Source organism: Bubalus bubalis, chromosome 5 (genome assembly GCF_019923935.1).
Source record: "Bubalus bubalis isolate 160015118507 breed Murrah chromosome 5, NDDB_SH_1, whole genome shotgun sequence".
Lineage (NCBI taxonomy): Eukaryota > Metazoa > Chordata > Mammalia > Artiodactyla > Bovidae > Bubalus > Bubalus bubalis.
The window spans coordinates 75,630,784-75,651,169 of NC_059161.1; the positions used below are offsets into that span (position 1 = coordinate 75,630,784).

General features: G+C 37.6%; 1 protein-coding gene across 5 annotated transcripts in view; it reads left to right on the plus strand.

Moving 5' to 3' along the window:
• CFH (complement factor H) overlaps window positions 1–20,386 on the plus strand; it is a 482,162-nt gene that overhangs the window by 422,756 nt on the left and 39,020 nt on the right. For all 5 annotated transcript variants that reach the window (XM_045165769.1, XM_045165762.1, XM_045165765.1 and 2 more), the window contains 2 exons: window positions 2,439–2,627; window positions 3,054–3,230. In XM_045165769.1, coding sequence (XP_045021704.1) covers window positions 2,439–2,627; window positions 3,054–3,230 — 366 coding nt within the window. The remainder of the gene's footprint in view (window positions 1–2,438; window positions 2,628–3,053; window positions 3,231–20,386) is intronic.

The window sequence follows — 20,386 nt, forward strand, 5'->3', positions numbered from 1 at the left end:
TAAAATTTCAGCATACTTAAACCAGTTATTCCATGAAAGAAAACTGTAATGATATAAAACAGTTCAGTGACCTTAATGGTAATTCCAAGCATACATTTAAAATGAATTTTCAAAGCATAAGTTCCATTAAAATGAAGATATTAGCAGTATGAAACAGATTTTAATCTGCATAAGAATTTTAGGAAAAATATTTCATCTTGTTTAAGATGGATTTATGAAAATGGTGCTGTGTGCTTAGTCACTCAATCATGTAAAACTTTTTGTGATCCTTTGGACTATAGCCTACCAGGATCCTCTGTCTGTGGAATTCTTCAGGCAAGAATACTGCAGTGGGTTGCCATTTCCTTCTCCAGGGGAATCTTTCTGACCCACAGATGAAACCTGCATCTCCTGTGTCTGCTGCATTGCAGATGGATTCTTCACCAATGAGCCATAGGGAAGCCCTTTGAAAATGGTAGATCAACCCAATTCTATTTATATCACAACAAGGTTATCCCACAAGGGACCTTGTGAAGTTCTTGTGGACAACATGAGGAAACTATTTAAATAGTTTATCAATATTCGTAGTTTCATTTAATGAGCTGATTATCAGATGCAGGACTTTGTTCTCAGGCCCATTCCTTTCCTCTTTTGTATCATCAGCTAGTTTAATGCTGCAAAGGAGATGCATCTGGAATGATACACAGGTGCTGATAGTGAACCTATATTAGGACAGATTCATCCCTCAGAACGACTCCCATGTGTGAGGTTGGACCTAATAACATGAAATTTAAAATTTAAATTAAAAAATTATAAGATCCCGGGCCTGGATCTTTGGAGTAAGTTGCAGAGGTACAGAAAGACTAGAAACACTTTAAAACTTGGTGAATACATTTCATCAATGTTGAGATCAATCTGAGCCAACATTATGATGGACATCCAAGCCTGCTCATGAGACCTGAACCTGGGTTGATAGAGTGTAAGAGAAGAATGAGGCTGTTCTGAGTCCTGACAAAGTCAATGCCATTCCAACTATAGTGGACGATTATATGTGCTTCAATAAATGATCTGGTTAGAGAGACAAAGACAGATTCACATGTGCGCAAATAAAAGAGAGGAGGAAAATAGCTCAGGCCAGTGATAGTAATGATGCTTACTTTTAATTATGCCCTCTTTGTGTGCCTTTTGGAAGTGAGTGTCAGAGGATTATTTTACTGTATTCATATTCTATGATGCATCAAAATGATAAATGTACTAGTTCTGAAATCAGATCATCAGAACTCAAATCTCTCCTCTACAACATAATGACAAAGCTAATTGAGTTCTTTTCACTTGGTTCTTGCAAATACAAAGACTCAAACTTGCCCAACATAGAATTATTGAAAGGTACACATATCTTAACATACATGATGAAATTTGTAAAATTCAAGGATGAAGAGACAATGTTCTAATCTCCAAAAAGTAGTGGACAGAAACCTAGACTATTACTTAAGAGGAATCAAACTATTTAAGCATTTCAAACTTAAAAATGTAGACAAGCTTCAAAAAAGTGGGGGAAATCTATCAGTGATGAAAGATGCAGACTATAGGCCATGAGAGGGTATAATTGACAAATCTTTGTTAAAGAAATGGATTAAGATATGTAAAGAATCAAATTTTATAATTCACATAGCAAGCATATACATGAAAATTACTCAATATATGCTAATAACAATAAAATGTAATTATGTTATACCTCATTTAAAATATTTGTAAGAAATACTGAAAAATACACCATTCTCCAATTAAAATTAGACCATAAGTGACAAGGGTTTCCCTTCATTTTAACCATTTAAATATTAAGAATTATTCATTGTTCATTTCTCTGATTAGACAAGCAAGGGAAAAGATATCTTAATGTCCAGTTTGATAGATAAATAAGAATGTTACTCTGTGTGATTTGATCAATGAAAAATTGTTGTGGTTTTCTCTATATATCAAATATTTCCAATAAACAGAAAAGTAAACTAATGAATGATAATTGTAAAAAAAATCTGTTTGATTCCTACATTGACTTGGTATGAGAATAAATGTCAGGATTCTGATTTCTGATGAGAATGGAGAAGAAAGAAAAAGAAAGATAAGCCACAAGATACAATCTGTACTTTCATCTCTTGATTAAGATGCTAGTCAACCAAGGTTGGGACTTCTGTACTTAAGGAGAAATCATTTAATATAATTTCCTACCAAGAGAATCCACATACAAATTTTACATAATATGACCCACAAGACAGACTTTGATCTTCATTAGCAAGGAGTTCCTTACATACTTCAATCATCTGAACTTTCTATAACTTTTTTCCCTAGAAACCATAATGCAATGAGTGTAATTAATTGAACAAGGATATATTCCATAGATGAAATATTAATTCAAATTGTATACTGAGGTAAAACATTATTTCTACTTTTTTTATTCCAAGGGAAACCTTGTAGTTATCCAGTAATAAAACATGGACGGCTATCTTATTCATACAGAGGATACTTTCCAGCACGTGTAAATCAACAGTTTGTCTATAACTGTGATCAGTCTTTTGTGCCTCCTTCACAACGTTCCTGGAACTACCTGACTTGCACAGCAGAAGGATGGTCTCCAGAAGAACCATGCCTCAGTAAGTAAACCTCTTTAAGTTTATATGCATAATCTTTGAAAGAGTGAAGAGACAAAAGTTGACAAGTGAGTACAGTTAAGTGTTATGTAACAACAGTAAGGCCACGGGATGAGTTCTGTGAGCAAAAAATCCAGCAGAACTTCCCTTTACTAGATGCTTTTCATGTAAATTGTATGAGAGATGCAGAGACTTTACAAGAATATCTGCATCATTTATACATATTTTAGTCATAAAACTAAAGACAAATAATATGGAATGTTATCTTTTTCATTTTCCACAAACGTGGTACTAGCTTCCATTTTTATTGTTACATGTTATATTTGAATACTAATGCATTCTTATGTAGATTCTATAAGGCTAATCTTTAATGTACTATTTTCCCAAATTTATGCTGTATTTCTTTCATATTAATTTTATGATCCTAAGGACAATGTATTTTCAATTATTTGGAAAATGGACATACCCCATCTCCTGAAGAAAAATATTTACAGGGTGAAACTGTAAGAGTTCGCTGCTATGAAGGCTACAGTCTTCAAAATGATCAGAACACAATGACCTGCACAGAGAGTGGCTGGTCTCCTCCTCCCAGATGCATCCGTGTCAGTGAGTAAACTGGGCTGGAATCCCATGTGTTCATAATTTTCTAAGACTCAGCTGTATTATCCACTCCAAAAGTTTATATCAGATTCTTGTTTTGCCCAAGGACCTATTTATTTTTTTTGTTTACAAGTGTCTATGAGTGTACCTATAGACTTCTAGATAAGTATATAACCAAATATATGTACCTATTGATAGACATTAGTCAAGAAAAGAGGAGAAGATCCACAATGAAGAAACCTGTAATAACAGAGTGAGGTCAGAAAGGTGGCAGGAATCTCACCGTCTCTCCTGATATAAACAGAGACTTTGACCATCATTTGTGGATAATGATGGTATCTTTGTGGGGGTCCAGGAGTCTAGCAAGGAGAAGGCAATGGCACCCCACTCCAGGACTCTTGCCTGGAAAACCCCATGGACGGAGGAGCCTGGTAGGCTGCAGCCCATGGGGTCGCTAAGAGTCGGACACGACTGAGCGACTTCACTTTCACCTTTCACTTTCATGCATTGGAGAAGGAAATGGCAACCCACTCCAGTGTTCTTGCCTGGAGAATCCCAGGGACGGGGGAGCCTGGTGGGCTGCCGTCTAAGGGGTCGCACAGAGTCGGACACGACTGAAACGACTTAGCAGCAGCAGGAGTCTAGCAGAGACATGACAGCATGCTCCTAGGGCACAAGGATTCAAGACTGGACGCCTCACTGAGGGTTAGAGGCATAGCCTCATTTTGCTCCTGAGGTGGCCCTGCTTAGTGCCAAGATAGACCCCTCAGCACAGGATTTTACCTGTGGGGAAAATAAGAGCGTGTGAGCAAGGGCGGCATCCTCATCTTCCAGCGCACTTCTCTCTCCCCTTATCCAGGACACTGGGGTCACCTGCATGGCTGGGATGGGGAGAGGCCAGGAGTACAGCATCCAGGGCTAGAATTCCTCAAGGAGCCTACTGACCTGGGTCCTAATGGCCATGTGGAGATCCCACCAGGGAGCCCCAAACCATTGCAGACACCGTGCTTGTGGTTCTGCTCACCCCTGGGCCTCTCATCTCATCCACATCCCCTCCCCAGGTCCAGCTCCCTGTGTAACTCCCCACGGTGGCATCTAGACCTTTGCAGATGGCCTGTGGTACATCTAGAAGCCAACCTGTCCCCGTGGGTCTGCTCACGAATGTGAGCATTTGGCACTGCCCCAGGGAAGCAGCCAGGAAACTGTCGGCACAGAGACTGTCTTTGCTGCATTGATAGACGCATATGAGCTTCAGAATTCTCTCCTAGGAGGAATTGAGTACATGGGACAGGTGTCTCCTTAAAAAATGTCTGAAAAGTCTCAAAATCCCTATCAATGTGACAATGTACTTCCCTCCCCAGGTCAGTCTGTAAAGACTGGAGGGAGTGACTGCTTCTTTAAATGCAAACACAGCAACCTGAGACTTCAAGGGACACAGACATCAAAGGACTAAAATGTTAACAGAGAAACACAATAGTTTTTCAGTTACTGACCCCAAATAACAGATATGGACGATTTGTCTGATAAGTAATTCAAACTAATTGCTTAAGAATTTCATTGAGATAGAAGAGAACAGTGGAGAAGGAGATGGCAACCCACTCCAGTATTCTTGCCTGGGAAATCCCATGGACAGAGGAGCCGGAAGGGCTACAGTCCATTGAGTCTGAAAGAGTCAGACACAACTGCAGTGACTTAGCATGCAAACATGCAATCCTTTATATTTAGAGTAATTATTGATAGATAAGGATGTATTAATATTATCTTTTTTATTTTCAGTTCAGTTCAGTCATTCAGTCGTGTCCGACTCTTTGCGACCCCATGAAGCGCAGCAGGCCAGGCCTCCCTGTCTATCACCAACTCCTGGAGTTCACTCAGACAGGATGTTTTATAGTTTCCTAATTTTTTCTTTCCTCTGATGGCTTGCCTCTTTGATTTCATGATATTTGTTATAGTAGTATGCATGTAATCTAGTATGGATTCTTGCTTTGTTTACCATGAGATTTACATAAAACACCTCACAGAGAGAGCAGTGTGTTTTATGCTGATAATATATGAACATCAACCACATATTAAATCTCCTTCCTTTTACCCTTCTCCATTTTATCTTTTTGATGTCATGATTTACCTCTTTTTACAATGTGTACTTAATTAAAAAATAATTGTAGATATAGTAATTTTTATATTCCTGTACTTTAACTCTTAAATAGTTCTGTTTAACATTCCATATCAAGGTACTGCAGTGTTCTGAATGTGAATGTGCACTTAAATTTACCAGTGTACTAGGTATTTTCATGGAATGAATTAGCATTCTTTTACTTCAGCTTCAATAATCCCTTTTAGTGTTTCAGTAAGGAAGGTCTGTGTGCCTGCTCAGTTACCTCAGCTGTGTCTGACTCTTTGGGACCCTGTGGGCAGCCTGGTCCCGCCAGGCTCCTCCCTCCATGGGGTTCTCCAGGCAGGAATACTGGAGTGGGTTGCCATGCCTTCCTCAAGGAAGGTCTAATTGTGTTCTGTTTCCTCAATATTTGTTGGTCTGGTGAAATCTTTATATTCTTTTCTTTTCTGAATATTATTTTCAAGTATTCTTCTTTGGCAGTTTTTTCTTTCAACACTTGGAATAAACCATCCCACTTTCTCCTGGCCTAGTAGGTTTCTGCTGAGAGATTTGCTAAGATCCAAATGAAGGCTCTTTAGTAAATTTCAAGGTTTTTGTATTGTTAGCTTGTTTGTTTTTTCTACATGCTGCTTGAAGGTGTCTCTATTTTTCTTTGATTTTTGCAACTTTATTATAAATGTGTGTTGTAGAGGACTTTTTAGGTTGATTTGGTTTGGTCACCTGTAAGCTTCCTGAACTTAGATATTCAAGTATCATCCTTGATTTAGGAAGTTCTCAGACATTACTCCTTAAATATATTTTCTGCCTCATCTCCTTTTCTCCTCCTGGAACTTCAATAATTTGCAAATTGGTTCTGTTTTCAATGTAGCATAGATCATGTAGCCTTTCTTTGTTCTTTTTCATTCTTTTATTTAAAAAAATAATTTTATTTTTATTTATTTATTTTTAAAATATATTTATTTTATTGTATTTTTTAACTTTACAATATTGTATTGGTTTTGCCATACATCAACATGAATCTGCCACAGGTACATACACTTGTTCCCCATCTTGAACCCTCCTCCCTCCTCCCTCCCCGTACCATCCCCCTGGGTCGTCCCAGTGCACCAGCCCCAAGCATCCAGTATCGTGCATCAAACCTGGACTGGCAACTCATTTCATATATGATATTATACATGTTTCAATGCCATTCTCCCAAATTATCCCACCCTCTCCCTCTCCCACAGAGTCCAATAGACTGTTCTATACATCTGTGTCTCTTTTGCTGTTTCGTACACAGGGTCATCGTTACCATCTTTCTAAATTCCATATATATGCGTTAGTATATTATTGGTTAGTATTGGTTAGTATTGGTGTTTTTCTTTCTGGCTTACTTCATTCTGTAGAATAGGCTCCAGTTTCATCCACCTCATTAGAACGGATTGAAATGTATTCTTTTTAATGGCTGAATAATACTCCATTGTGTATATGTACCACAGCTTTCTTATCCATTCATCTGATGATGGACATCTAGGTTGCTTCCATGTCCTGACTATTAAAAACAGTGCTGCGATGAACCCTGGGGTACATGTGTCTCTTTCAATTCTGATTTGCTCAGTGTGTATGCCCAGCAGTGGGATTGCTGGGTCATATGGCAGTGCCATTTCCAGTTTTTTAAGGAATCTCCACACTGTTCTCCATAGTGGCTGTACTAGTTTACATTCCCACAAACAGTGTAAGAAGCTTCCTTTTTCTCCATACTCTCCAGTATTTATTGTTTGTAGACTTTTTGATAGCAGCCTTTCTGACCAGCATGAGATGGTACCTCATTGTGATTTTAATTTAATCTCCCTGGGCAAGATAACTTTGATATATCATCTATCTCATGGATTCTTCTACCTTTTTGACTCTGTGGTTGATGCTCTTTAATGAATTATTTCATTTCATCCTTGCAACCTTCAGCACCAGAGTTTCTGTTTTTTTATGATTTGTACATTTTTATTAAACTGCTTGTTTTGTCCATTGTTTATTGTTTCCCTGTTTTTGTTCAAGTATCTTACTGTATTTTCTATAGCACACCGAGTTATTTAAAATGGCTATTTCGAATTCTTTTTTTTAATTTAATTTTATTTTTTACTTTACAATATTGTATTGCTTTTGCCATACATCAACATGCATCCACCACGGGTGTACACATGTTCCCAATCCTGAACTCCCCTCCCACCTCCCTCCCCATACCATCCCTCTGGGTTGTCCCAGTGCACCAGCCCTAAGCTTCCTGCATCCTGCATTGAACCTGGACTGGCGATTCGTTTCTTATATGATATTATACATGTTTTAATGCCAGTCTCCCAAATCATTTCCCCCTCCCTCTCCCACAGAGTCCAAAAGACTGCTCTATACATCTGTGTCTCTTTTGCTGTCTCGCATACAGGGTTGTCATTACCATCTTTCTAAATTCCATATCTATGCGTTGATATTCTATATTGGTGTTTTTCTTTCTTGCTTACTTCACTCTGTATAATCGGCTCCAGTTTCATCCACCTCATTAGAACTGATTCAAATGTATTCTTTTTAATGGCTAAGTAATATTTCATTGTGTATGTGTACCACAGCTTTCTTATCCATTCATCTGCAGATGGACATCTACGTTGCATTCTTCACTGGATAAATCACACATCGCCAATTGGATGTGAATACTGACGATTTTTATACTTTGTTGCTGTCATGATACTTTGATTTCATGTTCCTTAAAGTTTTGTGGTGCTGTTTTTCTAATTAAAGTTCTAGTCTCCTTTGGGTGAGAGACAACTTCCTTCAACCCTGCTAGAGACTCCGCAACTATTTCAGATCTTCTATAGTGGCACCTGCTGACACTTCTCATCCCTGTTTTGTCAGAATTTCTGTGCTTCTATGTCTTGTCTAGATAAATTAGTGCACCAGAAATGGTACTGACAGCCTGTCCTTTGTTTCCCCCAAAGTAGCAGTACATCTTTTTTTAATTTTTTTTTTTTTTACTTTAAAAAATTCTTATTTTAAATGGAGGCCAATTACTTTGCAATATTGTAGTGGTTTTTGCCATACAATGACATGAATCAGCCATGGGCATACATGTGTCCCCCATCCTGAACCCCCCTACCACCTCCCTCTGCATCCCATCCCTCGGGGATATTTCAGTGCACCAGCCCTGAGCACCCTGTCTCATGCATCGAACCTGGACTGGCGATCCGCTTCACGTATGATAATATACATGTTTCAGTGGTACTAATCTTGTGTTCCTGTTCTGGGCCACAGATTTAAGCCAAATTTCTGTGCAAGCTCACTGGTCGTCTGTCAAAGGTTCGTCTTCCCTCTGAGTCAGTTGTAACCACAGGGATCTGGCCACAGGGTGGAAGGGTGTGTGAATGAAGCAGACAGAGGTGCTCTTGTCAATACCTGAAGTTTCACAGAAGGACTTATCTCCTTGCAAAAATTTTTAAGATAGGCTTTCCGGGACTCCTGGAGTGCAGCTGAGAGGGAAATATGATGGTTCATGAGCCACTGTAGGCATCACAGTCAAGACAGAGATCTGTCTGCCTTTTACCTCATGCATGCATGTGCGAGCCTCCTCCTGGGTCCACTGGCATATGGAATTACAGGGGTGGGTGGTTGTTTATTTTATATTTATTTATTTTTAATAGAAGTATACTTACTTTATAGTATTATGTTGGGTTGTACCAAAAATCAATAAGAATCAGCCATAGATTTACCCATGTCCCCTCCCACATGAACATCCCTCCCATTTCCCTGCCCATCCCACCCTTCTAGGTTGTTACTGAGCTCTGGTTTGAGTTCCCTGAGTCATACAGAAAATTCCCATTGACTGTCTATTTTACATATAATAGTTTAAGTTTGCATGCTAACCCTCTCCATACATCCCACCCTCTACTTCCTCCCTGCCAGCCGTGTCCATAAGTCTGTTCTCAGTGTCTGTGTACTCCATTGCTGCTGTGCAAATAGGTTATCAGTACAATATTTCTAGATTTCATGTGTATGTGTTAGTATACGATATTTGCTTTTCTCTTTCTGACTTACTTCACTCTGTATACTAGGCTCTATGTTCATCCACCTCTTTAGGACTGACTCAAGTGCATTCCTTTTTATGACTGAGTAATATTCCACTGTATATATGCAGCACATCTTCTTTATCTATTAATCTGTGGACATCTGTGTTGCTTCCGTGTCCTAGCTGTTGTAAATGGAACTGCAGTGAACATTGGGGTACATGTGTCTTTTTCAATTTTGGTTTCCTCAGGATATATACCTAGGAGTGGGATTGGTGGGTCATATAGCACTTTTACTCCTGGCTTTGTAAGTACTCTCCATACTGTTCTTTATGTGGCTGTATCTACTTACATTCCCACTAACAGTGCAAGAGGGTTCCCTTTTCTCCACACCTTCTCGAGCATTTATTGTTTGTAGACTTTTTGATGATGGTCATCCTGACGAGTGTGAAGCGATATCTCATTGTTGTTTTGATTTACATTTCTCTAATAGTGATATTGAGAATATATATATGTGTTCATTAGCCATTTTAGGTCTTTAGACAAATGGCTGTTTAGGTCTTTTTTCCCATTTTTTGATTGGGTTGTTTGTTTTTCTGGTATTGATTTGTATGAGCTGCTTGTATCTTTTGGAAATTAATCCTTTGTCAGTTGTTTCATTTGCTATTATTTTTTCCATTCTGAGCATTGTCTTTTAACCTTATTCATAGTTTCCTTTGCTGTGGAGAAGCTTTTAATTATGTCCCACTTGATTATCTTTGTTTTTATTCCACTATTCTAGGAGGTGGGTCATAGAGGATCTTGCTGTGATTTATGACATAGGGTGTTCTGCCTGTGTTTTCCATCCATTTTGAGTTTATCTTTGAGTATGGTGTTAGAAAGTAGTCTAATTTCATTCTTTTCCATGTAGCTGTCAAATTTTCCCAGCAGCACTTATGAAAGACACTCTATTTGCCCCATGGTATATTCTTGCCTCCGTTGTCAAACATAAGTTATTCATAGGTGTATGGTTTAATCTCTGGGCTTTCTATCTTGTTCCATTGGTCTATATTTCTATTTTTCTGCCAGTACCATACTGTCTTGATAATATAGCTTTGTAGTCATTCTGAAGTCAGGAAGGTTGATTCCTCTAGCTCTATTTTTCTTTCTCAAGATTGCTTTGGCTATTCAGGTCTTTTGTGTTTCCGTATGAATTATGTCTTTTTGTTCTAGTTCTGTGAAAAATAACATTGGTATTTTGATACAGATTGCATTGAATCTGCAGATTATATTTGGTAGTATAGTCATTTTCATAATGTTGATTCTTCTAACCCAGGAACATGGAATATCTCTCCATCTGTTTATGTTGTCTTTGATTTCTTTCCTCAGCGTCTTGTACTTTTCTGTATACAGCTCTTATGTCTCCTTAGGTTTTTTCCCTAGGCATTTGATTCTTTTTGTTGCAATGGTAAATGGTATTGATACCTTAATTTCTCTTTCTGATGTTCCATTGTTAGTACAGAGGAATGCAAGTGATTTCTGTGTATTCATTTTGTATGCTGTCAGTTTGCTAAATTCACTGATTACCTCTAGTAATTTTCTGAACATATCTTTAGGGTTTTCTGTGTATAATATTGTCTGTCTGCAAACAATGAGAGTTTTGCTTCTTCTTTTCCAATCTGGATTCCTTTTATTTCTTTTTCTTCTCTGATTGCTATAGCTAGGGCTTCCAAACAATGTTGACTAATAGTGGTGAGAGTGGGCACCCTTGTCTTTTCCTGATCTCACAGGGAATGCTTTCAGTTTTTCACCTTTGAGAATAATGTTTGCTCTGGGTTTCTCATATATGGCCTTTATTATGTTGAGGTAGATTCCTTCTTTGCTCATTTTTTGAAGAGTATTTATCATAAATGGGTACTGAATATTTTTAAAAGCTTTTTCTGCCTCTATTGAGATGACCATATGGTTTTATCTCGCAATTTGTTAATATGGTATATCACATTGATGGATATACCCAAGTATATTGTAGAATGCTTGCATCCTTGCAATTAACCCAACTTGATCATAGTGTGCTATCATTTTGAATGTATTTTTGAATTCTGTTTGCTAGAGTTTTGTTGAGGATTTTTCCATCTATTTTCGTCAATGATATTGGCCTGTACTTTTCTTTTTTGTGTTGTCTTTGCCTGGTTTTGGTATTAGGGTGATAATGGCCTTGTAGAATGAGTTTGGAAGCATTCCTTCCTCTGCAGGTTTTTGAAAGAGTTTGATAAGAATAGGCATTAGCTCTTCTCTAAATGTATGAGAGAATTCACCTGTGGAACTCTCTGGCCCTGTGCTTCAGTTTTTGGGGAGTTTCTTAAATCACATTTTCGATTTCAGTGCATGTAATTGGCTTGTTCATAGTTTCTATTTCTTCCTGGTTCAGTCTTGATAGATTGAACTTTTCTAAGAATAGATCCATTTCTTTCAGGTTGTCCGTTTTATTGGCATATTGTTGCTCATAGTAGCCCCTTATGATCCTTTGTATTTCTGTGTTGTCCGTTACCCTCTCCTTTCTCGTTCCTAATTTTGTTAATTTAATTCTTCTCCTTTTTTTCTTGATGGATTTGAATAATTGACAATTTTGTTTATGTTCTCAAAGAAGCACAGTTTTATTAATCTTTACTAATGTTCCTTCATTTCTTTTTCATTTATTTCTGATCTGATCTGTAGAATTTCTTTCCTTTTACTTTTTTTTTTTTTTTAATGTCCTTCTTTATCCAGTTGTTTTAGGTGTAAATGTAGGTTGTCTATTTGATGTTTTTCTTTTTTCTTGCTATAAACTTCCCTCTTAGAACTGTTTTGTTGCATCCCATAGGTTTTTTTTTTTTTAATTTTAAATTTTATTTTATTTTTAGACTTTACATAACTGTATTAGTTTTGCCAAATATCAAAATGAATCTGCCACAGGTATACATGTGTTCCCCATCCTGAACCCTCCTCCCTCCTCCCTCCCCATTCCATCCCTCTGGGTCGTCCCAGTGCACCAGCCCCAAGCATCCAGTATCGTGCATCGAACCTGGACTGGCAACTCATTTCATACATGATATCCCAGAGGTTTTGAGTTGTCATGTTTTCATTGTCATTTGTTTCAAGAATTCTTTGATTTCCCTTTTGATTTCTTCACTTACCTGTTCATTATGTAAAAGCATATTGTTTAATCTCCAAGTGTTTGTGTTTTTTACTGTAATTGGTATCTAGTCTCATAGTATTGTGGTCAGAAAAAATGCTTCATAGAATTTCAATTTTTAATAATTTACTGAGGTTTGACTTTTGGCCCCAATATAGTCTATCCTGGAAAATGTTCCAAGCACACTTGAGAAGAAAGTGTGTTCTTTTGGATTTGTGTGGAAAATGCTGAAGATATCAATTAGGTCCCTTTGGTCTAATGTTTCATTTAAGGTTTGTGTTTCCTTGTTGAGATCTTCCCTGGTGGCTCAGAAGTTAAAGTGTCTGCCTGCAATATGGGAGACCTGGGTTTGATCCTTATTAATTTTCTGTTTTGATGATCTTCCCATTGGTATAACTGGGGTGTTAACATCCCTTACCATGATTGTGTTGCTGTCAATTTCCCTTTTTACGTTTGTTAGTATTTGCCTTATGTACTGAGGTGCTTCTGTGCTGGGTACATAGATGTTTAGAATTTTGTCTTATTTTGGGATTGATCCCTTGATCATTATGTAATATCCCTTCTTTATCTTGTATAATATTCTTTATTTTAAAGTCAATTTTGTCAGAAATGAGAATTGCCACTCCAACTTCCTTTTGATTTCCATGTGCTTGGAATATGTTTTCCATCCTTTTACTTTCAGTCTGTATGTGTTTCTAGGTCTGAAGTGGGTCTCTTCTAGACAGCCTATATATGGGTCCTGTTTTCTATCCATTCAGCCAATCTGTGTCTTTTGGTTGGAGAGTTTAATCCATTTACATTTAAAGTAATTATTTATATATTACTATTAGCATTTTACTATTATAATATAATATAATGCTGTATGTTCCTGTAGCATTTTAAAAATCAATATATTTATTTTTATTGGAGGCTAAATAATTTACAATATTGTAGTGGTTTTTGCCATATGTTGACATGAATCAGCCATGGGTGTGCATGTGTCTCCCATCCTGAAGCCCCCTCCCACCTCCCTCCCCATTCAATCCCTCAAAGTCATCCCAGTGCACTGGCCCTGAGCCCCTTGCCTCATGCATCGAACCTGGACTGGCAATCTATTTCACATATTATAATATGCATGTTTCAATGCTATTCTCTAAATCATCCTTCTTGCCTTTTCCTACAGAGTTGAAAAGTCTGTTGTTTACATCCTGTCTCTTCCACTGTCTCACATATAGCGTCATCATTAACATCCTTCTAAATTCCATATATATGCCTTAATATGCTGTACTGGTGTTTTCCTTCTGACTTACTTCACTCTGCATGCTGCTGCTGCTAAGTCGCTTCAGTCATGTCCAACTCTGTGTGACCCCATAGGCGGCAGCTCACCAGGCTCCCCTGTCCCTGGGATTCTGCAGGCAAGAACACTGGAGTGGGTGGCCATTTCCTTCTCCAGTGCATGAAAGTGAAAGTGAAGTCGCTCAGTCGTGTCTGACTCTTAGTGACCACATGGACTGCAGCCTACCGGGCTCCTCCATCCATGGGATTTTCCAGGCATGAATACTGGAGTGGGGTGCCATTGCCTTCTCCATCACTCTGTATAATAGGCTCCATTTTCATCCACCTCATTAGAACTGATTTAAATGCATTTTTTAATCACTGAGTAGTGTTCCATTGTGTATACATACCACAGCTTTTTTATCCATTAATTTGTGAATGGGCATCTATGTTGCTTTCATGTCTTAGCTATTGTAAACAGTGCTGTGATGAATATTGGGGTACATGTGTCTCTTTAAATTCTGGATTCTTCACTGTGTATGCCTAGCAGTGGGATTGCTGGATCATATGGCAGTTCCATTTCCAGTTTTTTAAGGAATCTCCACAGTGTTCTCCATAGTAACTGTACTAGTTTACATTCCCACAAACAGTGTAAGAAGGTTCCTTTTTCTCCATACTCTCCAGAATTTATTGTTTGTAGACTTTTTGATAGCAGCCTTTCTGACCAGCATGCGATGGTACCTCATTGTGATTTTAATTTGCATTTCTCTGATAATGAGTAATGTTGAACATCTTTTCATATGTTTGTTAGCCATCTGTATGTCTTTTGGAGAAATGTCTGTTAGTTCTTTGGCCCATTTTTTGATTGGGTCATTTATTTTTCTGTAAATTGATCTACATGAGCTGGTTTTATAGTGTGGAGAATAATTCCTTGTCAGTTGCTTTGTTTGCTATTATTTTCTCCCATTCTGAAGGCTATCTTTTCACCTTATAATTTCCTTGGTTGTGCAAAAGCTTTTAAGGTTAATTAGGTCCCATTTGTTTATTTTTTCTTCTATTTCCATTACTCTGGGAGGTGGGTCATAGGGGATCTTGCTGTGATTTAGGTCAGAGCGTGGTTTGCCCATGTTTTCCTCTAGGAGTTTTATAGTTCCTGGTCTTACATTTAGATCTTTAATCCATTTTGAGTTCATTTTTGTGTATGGTGTTAGAAAGTGTTCTAGATTCATTCTTTTACAATTGGTTGACCAGTTTTCCCAGCACCACTTGTTAAAGAGATTGTCTTTTCTCCATTGTATATTCTTACCTCCTTTGTCAAAGATAAGGTTTCCGTAGGTGTGCGGGTTTATCTCTGGGCTTTCTATCTTGTTCCATTGATCTATGTTTTTGGCATTGTGCCAGTATCATGCTGTCTTATTGACTGTAGCTTTGTAATATAGTCTGAAATTAGGTAGGTTGATTCCTCCAGTTCCATTCTTATTTCTAAAGATTGCTTTGGCTATTCGAGATTTTTTTGTATTTCCATACAAATTGTGAATTTATTTATTCTAGTTCTCTGAAAAATGCCATTAGTAGCTTGATAGGAGTTGCATTGAATCTATAGATTGCTTTCTGTAGTATACTCATTTTCACTATATTGACACTTCTGATCCATGAACATGGTATATTTCTACATCTATTTGTGTTCTTTGAGTTTTTCATCAATGTTTTATAGTTTTCTATATATAGGTCTTTTGTTTCTTTAGGAAGATTTATTCCTAACTATTTTATTCTTTTCACTGCACTGGTGAATGGAACTGTTTTCTTAATTGTTTCCTTAATTTCTCTTTCTGTTTTCTCATTGTTAGTGCAAGGGATTTCTGTGTGTTAATTTTATATCCTGCAATGGCTGCCTTCTGTGGGGTCGCTCAGAGTCGGACACGACTGAAGTGACTTAGCAGCAGCAGCAGCAGCTCTAGTAATTTTCTAGTAGTGTCTTTAGGGTTTTCTATGTAGAGGATCATGTCATCTGTAAACAGTGAGAGTTGTACTGCTTTTTCCTGATCTGGATTCTGTTTATTTCTGTTTTCTCTTCTGATTTCTGTGGCTAAAACTTCCAAAATTATGTTGAATAGCAGTAGTGAGAGTGGGGACCTTTCTCTTGTTTCTGAATTTAGGGAAAATACTTTCAAGTTTTCACCATCGAGGGTAAAGTTTGCTGTGGGTTTATCATATGTGGCCTTTATTATTCTGAGTTATGTTCCTTCTATGCATGGTTTCTGGAGGGTTTTTATCATAAGTGGATGTTGAATTTTGTCAAACACTTTCTCTGCATATATTGAGATAATCATATGGTTTTTATCTTTTAATTTGTTAACGTGGCGTATCACATTGATTGATTTGTGCATATTGAAGAATCCTTGTGTCCCTGGGGTAAAGCCCACTTGGTCATGATGCATGATTTTTTTCATATGTTGTTGAATTTTATTTCCTAGAATTTTTTAAAGGATTTTTGCATCTATGTTCATCAGTGAAATTGATCTGTAGTTTTCATTTTTTGTGGCATATTTGTCTGGTTTTGGTATTAGGGTAATGGTGGCCTCATAGAATGAGTTTGGAAATTTACCTTCCTCTGCAATTTCCTGGAAGAGTTTGAGTAGGATAGGTCTTCTCTAAATTTTTGGTAGAATTCGGCTGTGAAGCCATCTGGTCTTGGGCTTTTGTTTACTGGAAGATTACTGATTACAGTTTCATTCCCATGCTTGTGATGGGTCTGTTAAGATTTTATCTTCCTTTCTGGTTCAGTTTTGGAAGGTTACACTTTTTTAAGAATTCGTCCATTTCTTCCAAGTGGTCCATTTTATTGTCATAAAGTTGCTGATAGTAATCACTTATGATCCTTTGTATTTCTGTGTTGTCTGTTGTGATTTTTCCATTTTCATTTCTAATTTTGTTGATTTGATTCTTCTCCCTTTGTTTCTTGATGAGTCTGGCTAATGGTTTTTCTATTTTTTTTTTTTTTAATTTTATTTTATTTTTAAACTTTACATAACTGTATTAGATTTGCCAAATATCAAAATGAATCCGCCACAGGTTTACATGTGTTCCCCATCCTGAACCCTCCTCCCTGGTTTTTCTATTTTATTTATCTTCTCAAAGAACCAGCTTTTAGTTTTCTTGATTTTTGCTATAGTCTCCTTTGTTTCTTTTTCAATTACTTCTGCCCTAATTTTTATGAGTTCTTTCCTTCTACTAACCCTGGGGTTCTTTATTTCTTCTTTTTCTATTTGCTTTATGTGTACAGTTAGGTTATTTATTTGATTTTTCTCTTGTTTCTTGAGATAAGCTTGTAATGCTATGAACCTTCCCCTAGCATTGCTTTTACTGAATGCCTTAGGTTTTGTGTTGTCATGTTTTCTTTTCGTTCATTTCTATGCATATTTTGATTTCTTTTTTGATTTCTTCCATGATTTGTTGGTTATTCAGAAGCATGTTGTTTAGCCTCCATATATTTGTATTTTTAATAATCCCCCCCCCAAGTAGTTGACATCTAATCTTACTGCATTGGGATCAGAAAAGATGCCTGGAATGATTTCAAGTTTTTTAATTTATCAAGGCTAGATTTATGGCCCAGTATGTGATCTAGCTTGTAGAAGGTTCCATGTGCTCTTGAGAAAAAGATTAAATGCATTGTTTGGGGGTGAAGTGTCATACAGATATTCTTAGGTCTAACTAGTCCATTGTATCATTTATAATTTGTGTTTCCTTGCTAATTTTCTGTTTAGTTGATCTATCCATAGATGTCAGTGGGATATTAAAGTCTCCCACTATTATTGTGTTACTGTTAATTTCCCCTTTCACACTTGTTAGCATTTGCCTTACATATTGTGGTCTGCCTATGTTGGGTGCATATATATTTATAATTGTTATATCTTCTTCTTGGATTGATCCTTTGATCATTATTTAGTGTCCTTCTTTGTCATTTTTCATGGTCTTTATTTCAAAATCTAGTTTATCTGATATGAGTATTGCTACTCCTGCCTTTTTGGTCTGAATTTGCTTGAAATATATTTTTCCAGCCCTCTACTTTCAGTCTGTATGTGTCCCTTGTTTTGAGGTGGCTGCCTTGTAGACAGCATATATGGGGGTCTTGTTTTTGAATCCATTCAGCCAGTCTTTGTCTTTTGGTTGGGGCATTCAACCCATTTACATTTTGGGTAATTATTGTTAAGTATGATCCCGTTGCCATTTATTTTGTTGTTTTGGATTTGAGTTATAAACCTTTATAGCTTCCCTTGTAGCTTAGTTGGTAAAGAATCTGGCTTTAGTGCAGGAGACCCGGGTTCAATCCCTGGTTTGGGAAGATCCCCTGGAGAAGGAAATGGCAACCCACTCCAGTATCCTTACCTGGAAAATCTCATGGACAGAGGAGCCTGGTGGGCTGCCGTCCATGGGGTCGCAAAGAGTCGGGCATGACTGAGCGACTAACACTTACTTACTTATAAACCTTTTCTGTGTTTCCTGTCTAGAGAAGTTCCTTTATCATTTGTTGAAGAGCTGGTTTGGTGGTGCTGAATTCTCTCAGCTTTTGCTTGTCTGTAAAGCTTTTCATTTCCCCTGCATATTTTAATGAGATTCTTACTGGGTATAGAATGTGGGTTGTAGGTTTTTCTCTTTCATCACTTTACGTATGTCCTGCCAATCCCTTCTGGCCTGAAGAGTTTCTGTAAAAAGATCAGCTGTTATCCTTATGGGAATACCCTTGTGTGTTATTTGTTGGTTTTCCCTTGCTGCTTTTAATATTTTCTCTTTGTGTTTGATCTTCATTAATTTGATTAATATGTGTCTTGGGGTGTTTCACTTTGGGTTTATCCTGTTTTGGACCCTCTGGCTTTCTTGGACTTGGGTGGGTATTTCCTTCCATATTTTAGGGAGGTTTTCAAGTATTATCTCCTCAAGTATTTTCTCATGGCCTTTCTTTTTGTCTTCTTCTGGGACTCCTATGATTCAAATGTTGGGGTGTTTAACATTGTCCCAGAGGTCTCTGATGTTGACCTCATTTCTTTTAATTCCTTTTTTCTTTTTTTCCTCTCAGCTTCATTTATTTCCACCATTCTATCTTCCACCTCACTTATCTTAACTGCTGCTTCAGTTATTCTATTGTTGGTTCCCTGCAGAGTTCTTTTTATCTTATTTATTTCATTATTCATTATTGACTGACTCTTTTTTATCTCTTCTAGGTCCTTGTTAAACATTCTTGCATCTTTTCAATCCTCGTTTCTAGTCTATTTATCTGTAACTCCATTTTGTTTTCAAGATTTTGGATCATCTTTACTATCATTATTCTGAATTCTTTTCAAGATAGACTCCATATCTCCCCCTCTTTTGTATGATTTTTGGGGAATTTATCATGTTCCTTTACTGGCTGAATATTTATCTGCCTTTTCATTTTGTTTAGGTTGTTCTTTCTGGGGTGGCCTTTCTGTATGCTGGAAGTTTGTGGTTCCTCTTTATTGTGGAGGTTGCACCCTGTAGGTGTGGTTGGACGTGTGGCTTGTCAAGGTTTCCTGGTTATGGAAGCTTGTGTTCATGTTCTTGTGGGTGGAGCTGGATCTCTTCTCTCTGAGTGCAGAGAAGTGCCACGTAGTGAGTTTTTAGGTGTCTATGGGTTTGGTGTGCCTTTGGACATCCTGTATATTGAAGCTCAGGGCTATGTTCCTGTGTTGCTGGAGAATTAGCATGGTATGTCTTGCTCTGGAACTTGTTGGTTCTTGGGTGGAACTGGGTTTCAGTGTAGGTATGCAGGGTTTTGGATGTGCTCTTGTCGATTAATGTTCCCTGGAGTCAGGAGTTCTCTGGTGTTCTCAAGTTTTGGATTTAAGCCTCTTACCTCTGGCTTTCAGTCTTAATCTTACAGTAGCCTCAAGATTTCTCCATCCATACAGCACTGCTGATAAAACACCTAGATAAATGGTGAAAAGAATCTCCACAGTGAGGGACAGCCAGAAAGGTTCACAGAGTTACATGGAGAAGAGAAGAGGGAGGAGGAAGATAGGTGAAGAGGCGAATCAAAAGGGGAGAGAGCAGTCTAGCCAATAATCAATTCTGTATGTGCTGTCCACAGTCTGGAACACCCAGAGAGGTTCATGGAATTAAATAGAGAAGAGAAGAGGGAGAAGAGAGATAGAGGTGACCACAAGGAGAAGAGGGGCAGTCAAAAGGGGAGAGACCAATCTAGCCAGTAATCAGTTCCCTAAGTGTTCTCTACAGCCCAGAACACTCAGAGAGATTCAGAGTTAAGTAGAGAAGCTTGGGGAGGGAGGAGATAGAGGTGACCTGGGGGACAATAGGGAGAGTTAAAAGGGAAGAGAGCAATCAAACCAGTAATCACACCCTTAAGTAAAAATGAGTACTGAAGATTAGATTCTTAAAGGTACACAATTGATAACAGATACCAAAAATCAAAGATTAAAAATTTAGAGTAGCGGTAGTAGTAGTCCAAATTAAAAATTTAGACTCTGAAAAATACAATATTAAAAATACAAAACCAATCACAAATTATAAAAAATACATATGTGAAATTTGCTTTAAAAAATAGGGTCTTTTTTTGCGAGGTAATAGTACGTTATAAAAATGAAAA